This window comes from Poecile atricapillus, chromosome 3 (assembly GCF_030490865.1).
Source record: "Poecile atricapillus isolate bPoeAtr1 chromosome 3, bPoeAtr1.hap1, whole genome shotgun sequence".
Classification (NCBI taxonomy): domain Eukaryota; kingdom Metazoa; phylum Chordata; class Aves; order Passeriformes; family Paridae; genus Poecile; species Poecile atricapillus.
In genome coordinates, this window is record NC_081251.1 from 79,670,908 (window position 1) to 79,676,907 (window position 6,000).

Here is a 6,000-nt window from a genome sequence, read left to right on the forward strand (position 1 = left end):
GAAAGCTTATAGTAGCAGAAATACTGATCTGCCTTCATGTTAGGCAAAAACTTCAAAGAATTCCTGCTAACAACAAAGCCCTGTGAAACTATGAACTGCCACACAGTCATGCTGGAAAACTACAAACTCTACCATACCGCTACGATTCTGAAAATATTTTTTCTTTTTAACACATATATTTAATTTAGTAGCATTAGCTACTAAATTAAATTAAATGCTAATGCTACTAGCATTCCTGTCTAATTCATGGTAAGAAATATACAAAGACTTCAAAGAACCTGAACTATCAACCTCACCTGAAGTACTGAAACACTTTTCAAATCTGAATGACTTAATGATATCTCCCACATCATTAAAACCCTAAACAACGAACAACCAAGAAGCTTAGATACAGTGAGGAGCAAGAACAACAACGAAAAATAATAACAGTTGGAAAAAACATTCTACAGTAACAACACTGTCTGCTGAACATTTTACCTGCTCTGCTGTGAAGAGTGGCTCTTCATTGATGCAGGAAACAATTATAGAATGCATATCCAACTGTTCTCTCAGCTCTTCATCATCTGACAAGTCAAGGTTCAAGTTGTCATTTACCTTAAACACATGAAAAGGTGTATTTATATAAATATATATATACCCCTAATGTGAGGGTATAAAATGCATGTAACGTACAAAAAACAAAAGGGGAACAATCACTGAATTTTAAGAATGAAACAGAATCTTGGTTCATAATAATGGAATCAATAGTTCTTTCTGTCAAATAGCCTGGAAAATGAAATCAAAACTGCAACTGGACAAAGTTAAAACAGCTGTCAATCTTTAATGTTGTTAAATAAAGTCCATATATAAAGACCATATACACACTGACATGCAGATATCTACATGTGAGGTTGTCAAGTAAATACTCAGATCTTAACTGAAGATTGAAAAATGTCTATGTGGGGTGAAAAAACTGCCTATAGTGTCTAATGTTACACAAACCTCTTACTTTAAGTGCTTTTATGGTTCCACTTTGTCACATAATAAAATACATGGAAACAAGCTGAGAAGAGTTGATATGGAATGGTGATATCAGAATGCCAGATTATTAAAAAAAATGTGTTGCTGAATATCTCAGGATCTTTTCAGAAAGAAAGAGAAGTAACACTGTTCCCATATATACCACTAAATGATATTCATAATTTCAAACCAAAGATATACATACACTAAGAGACACAAGTCCTCTCCTTAATAAGTCAGGCATATTTTACTCTCACACAATGATACATCCTGGTTTATTTACAAAATTGTTTCTATACTTTGTCTACTACTAGATTCCAGCCTAGAAAAGCTCCTCAAACCTGAAACCCCCAATATCTGCCATTTGAGCTCAACTGCTTTAACTGACCTTTGGGCTAATTTACAAACATCATGACTGGCTATACAAAGTCCTTGATCTCACAGTACCAGTTTTTAATTTTTCTTGTAATTCCTCCAGTTTTCTCAGTTTCTTCAGAAAACTTAATAGTTTTCAGATTCATTTTGAATCTGCAACTGCTATCCCCAGATAGACCATCTGTAGGGGAAATCACACAATTTGCACTTCTTCAGCCCTCAGAATGAATGTCCACTTTCTTCCACAATCTGAATTCTAGTCAATGTTAAGTGGCAAGGCTCCACTATGACTCTCTCGTCACCTACTACACAGATACACTCCAATTTCACATTTTTTAAATGTCCGCTGTCCTCAAATACCTTTTCATGCACACAGGATATGACAACAATGATGGGATAGTAAGCAAGGATAACAGTTTATCTAGAAGATCTGCTTTCCCTCCTGACATCTCCATTTGAGAGACCTTCAAATATATTTTGATAATATAGACTAATAAACCACCAAAAATGGCATCAGCTGTAATCTGGACTAAAAGGAACACCTGGCTTTCCACCCACCCACACTCTATGCCTCCTTCTGTCCTCCTGCTACCAGGGAATGACCTATTTAAAAGTAATCTAGCCAAAACAAAACAAACAAGGAATTGCTCAATCCCATTCCTTGTACCACTGTGGACAACACTTCCATCCAGCTACTTCTTTCACTGTCAGAGATGTAAAAAATTGTGCCCAGACCTGTCATGTGAAGGAACTAAGATCAGGCAAATCAGTCTTATTGACCTTGTATCTTTCCCTACTAAAACAGGAATTGTTTTCTTGTGTGCTTTCTGCACAATTTCAGTAGCATATTATTAGTTTCAAATGCATGCATCAGGGAAGTGTTGCTTAGCTGTTAGTTTTCATTGTAAGGAAGAGAAAACAAGATACTAGCTGATCCATATGTGCTGTCACATATCCAGCAATAGTGCTGAACACAGAGCAGCAGAAGAAAAGTATGTCAAACGCTCCCCACAGCCTTTACACATCAGAAGGCATGCCATGTGGAGTGAAAGATGAAAAAACTTGAGATACATTCATCCATGAACTGGTTTTCTCTCTACTGGCAGCATACCTAAGATTCTTTCTAATCCAGCAACACTACTTCACACTTTGTTATGTACTTTCTTCCTAACCTCCTGCAGATAACTTACAAAAACTATATGAAACATTTTCTTATGTATTATACTTAGTTCCTTATCAAGAAATCCATTAGTCTTCTAGTTGATTTTTCCCTGACACAAGGTCACAGCATGGCAGGGTTGTATTTTTAGTTAAAATGTAAGAATTTAATTACTCTAAAATCACTTATAAAATCTGAACAAGGATTCAATAAAAATTAGAAGAAACACAAGTCAAATTCAAGGGATAACCATGAGACTCAAATCAAGAAAATTAATTCCAAATTTGCACCTTCCTCTAGTGAACCCCAAAGTATCCCCTTCAGCAGAACAATCTTTTCTCCTGTCACAGTAAAAAGCATCTGTTGATTATCTAATGGATGGCAGAAGCCAAAGCATTATCTGATTCTCAGGTTATGCACTCAGATATTTTTACAGCATCACTGAACTTCACTGTTTAAAGACAAGCCACTAGTTTTGTCAGAAAACTGTGAGATGGGAATTCCTCCTAGCTTTTCTTCCTGAAGTGCTTAATCCACTTTTAAGATCATCAGAGGACAACCCTTTCTATAAACCTCTCTGGAGCTCTTAATTCCCTCTTCCCGCCCCAGAGAACTATTCTAACTCTTAAATAAGGAAAACAACAAACTCTTGCACTTCAGTGTCTCCTGGGCCACCTTTCTTGTTAAAGAAGCCATCTGACTGTGGAATTATATGAACTTTAGAAAGTCCTCACTGGATTTATGAAATCAGAGTACTCCTACTTCTCCTTCCTTACCCAGATCAGTGTTCAACATGAATCATATAGCAGGAAGATTTTATGTGAAACAGTATCTCATTTTACATTTTCCTCTATCATGCTCTGGCTCTAATGAAGAGTCATCTAAAGCTAACCCTGAGTTATTCCAACCCAGGGAGATGCAAACATACATCAATGGTTCTTTGATTTTTAAAAAGCTCTCATGTATAATGGCAAGTACTAAAAAAATGTTCAGCCACTTAATAACAACATTCTTTTATACAAATTCAAACAGTTTTAGTTCCCTGTTGAGTATCAAAGATCCAATGAGGGAACTTCTGCTAATCAGAACTTACCCCTTTTTCTGAAAGATTCAGTGTTGGCAAGTGCAAAGCTCTGGTGTGGGAAGATTTCCAGTCAACTGGCATCACATTGCCATAATTATCAGTCAAGGCATTCCAAATCCTGGAGAAAAGAATAAGGGAGCAAAAATGCAGACCTCAAAACAAGCAGAAACTGAATCAACAATAACCCTATTCCTAATGATCATGTATCTCTATCAGTAACTGCATTTTCCTCCCTAAATATTCATCTGCAAGTTACTGATAATATTTTTAGTGTTTTAAATCTATGAGAATATGCTTTTTGATAAACATAATTTACTTCCCTTGTTAAACAACTTAGTTTAACAACAACATAAATATGCACAGCAGTGAAAAAATATCCAATAAACGAAGACAGTTCCTATACTAATTATGTAACTACACACAAAATCTTTTCTGGGGGTGGAAGAGCCTTTCCTTCAATGAAATTTGAGCTGAGCTATAAATTACATTCCTAATGTTGTTTAGCAGAGGCTGAATAGCAAATTCTGAGCCAAATATTTTCTTTTTTTCCTTTCCATTTATCACAGAATAACGAAAATGCAGAGATCAGACTAAAATTTTGGAAGAATTAATCTTTTTCTAGAAGTACTCTTGCAGAGCTCAGCCCATCACTCTTGTCCTCGGTCAGTCTACTGTTTCTAGAGTGTACATCCTCTCTGGCTTGTCCTGGAGGCTTGCCCATGCAGACCTACGATGGTGAAGCAGCTCAGTCTTACAGCACAGCTGCCCTGTAAGCAGGCCGCTTCCCCAAGTCCCCAACCAAGCCCTGCCTCCAGGCGCTTTGCTGTGGGTGGATGTTCGGAATGTTTTCCTAGCTAAGGCTCACAGAGGTCAGACGAAAGGCTGAGGCAGGCAGAGCCTCATCACTGCCCAACGTGAGTCATGGTTCACCGAACTTACCTCGCTGCTCACACCACAGATCTAGTATTTTGCTAACAGGCTTTTCTTTTTATTCCTCTCTTACAACATGACATACAGTTTAGTTACTTTAAAGTATGACTGCAGCATGTTTAATGAGGCTGACTAAATTTACTATAAAATAAGAAATAGAAATAATAGTAAAATAATGTTAAAAACTGTACAGCAGCATGGCTTAGAAAGACTCTACTCCTCAGGCGAAAAAAACCCAAAAAATTATCGCGGTTGCAGCTGCAGTTTCGTTCTTTGCCTGCTTTCTGCACTTCCCATGTTTAATTTCAAGCACTGAGACAGTGGGCACTTTGCAAGAAGCAATACAAATACTAACCACGGTCACTGCACTTCAGAACAAGTACTTCTCGCTAGCTCGGCGGGGTAAGAAGCTCTGGGATGCTCGCACGCTTCCCTGGCAGTCAGGGGGATAGAGCCGGAGGGCTCCCCGTCAAACCCGCGCCGCGGAGGCCGAACGAGCCCCTTTGCCGAAGCCCGGCGGCTCCCGGCTGTAGGCGGGGGCGGGGAAAGGCTTCGCTCCCGCAGCCCACAAGCTCTGCCGGGCTCGGCAAGGCCCAGGGGCAGCGCTCTCGCAGGGCAGGGCAGGGCTGTCGGGCCGCGCTGTCCCCTCAGGCCGGGCCGGGCCGGGCCGGGCCTCCCCTCCGCTCCCTCTCCGCGCCCCCCGGCCCGCACTCACTCGTCGTCCTGCAGCGCGCTCTGCTCCGTGAGCGGCCGTAGCGGAACGCGGCTCTCGCCGCCGCCAGCCCGGGCCTGCGGGGGCTCGAAGCAGAGGGACAGCTTCGCCCCGAGATCCCCGCCGTCCCAGCCGCCCTTGTCGCAGACAGCCTCGGGGCCGCTCCCCGCGGAGGGCTGGAATCCCGAGAAGTCCTGCCAATCGCCGGGGTCTCGCTGCGAGGCCGCCGCCGCCGCCATAGCCGCCACCGCAGCTGGGGACGCGGCGCTGCGCGCTCCCGGCGGCGCGCGCTCCCTGCGGCCCGCGGCGGGCGGGGCCCGGCTGAGGCAGCGCCCGCGGAACCGGGCCGGGCCAGGCTGGGACAGCGATCGCAGAACCGGGCGGGTTGGGCTGGGCTGGGACAGCGATCGCAGAACCGGGCGGGTTGGGCTGGGCTGGGACAGCGATCGCAGAGCTGCACACAGCGGTGTCCGTAGCGACTCAGCTCCGCACCGAGTAGGGTTGGCTCATCGGGCAGGAGGCGTAGAATGGTTTGGGTTGGAAGGGACCTTTAAAGGTCACCCAGTTCCAGCGACTCTGCCGTGGTCAGAGTATTTGCAGTACGTTTTTAAATTTGTTTTTCTTACTATCATTGATGCCTCCATTCAGTCACCAAGTATGCAGGAATTGCATAAAAAAAGATTTGGAGATACTTCTTACCAGCACCGTGACTCCGGTGCCCACCCTTTGCTAGCTTTGTAT

General features: G+C 42.7%; 1 protein-coding gene across 7 annotated transcripts in view; it reads right to left on the reverse strand.

The window, feature by feature from the left end:
* Positions 1-5,550, reverse strand: part of FEZ2 (fasciculation and elongation protein zeta 2) — a 36,544-nt gene extending 30,994 nt beyond the window's left edge. For all 7 annotated transcript variants that reach the window (XR_009277300.1, XR_009277297.1, XR_009277298.1 and 4 more), the window contains exons 1-3: positions 5,263-5,550; positions 3,627-3,735; positions 478-594 (exon numbers count right to left, since the gene is read on the reverse strand). Coding sequence is in view for 3 of the 7 variants with exons in the window: in XM_058835990.1 (XP_058691973.1) it covers positions 478-594; positions 3,627-3,735; positions 5,263-5,498 (462 nt within the window). In the remaining 4 variants the exon portion in view is untranslated. The remainder of the gene's footprint in view (positions 1-477; positions 595-3,626; positions 3,736-5,262) is intronic.
* Positions 5,551-6,000: the final 450 nt, after the last annotated feature.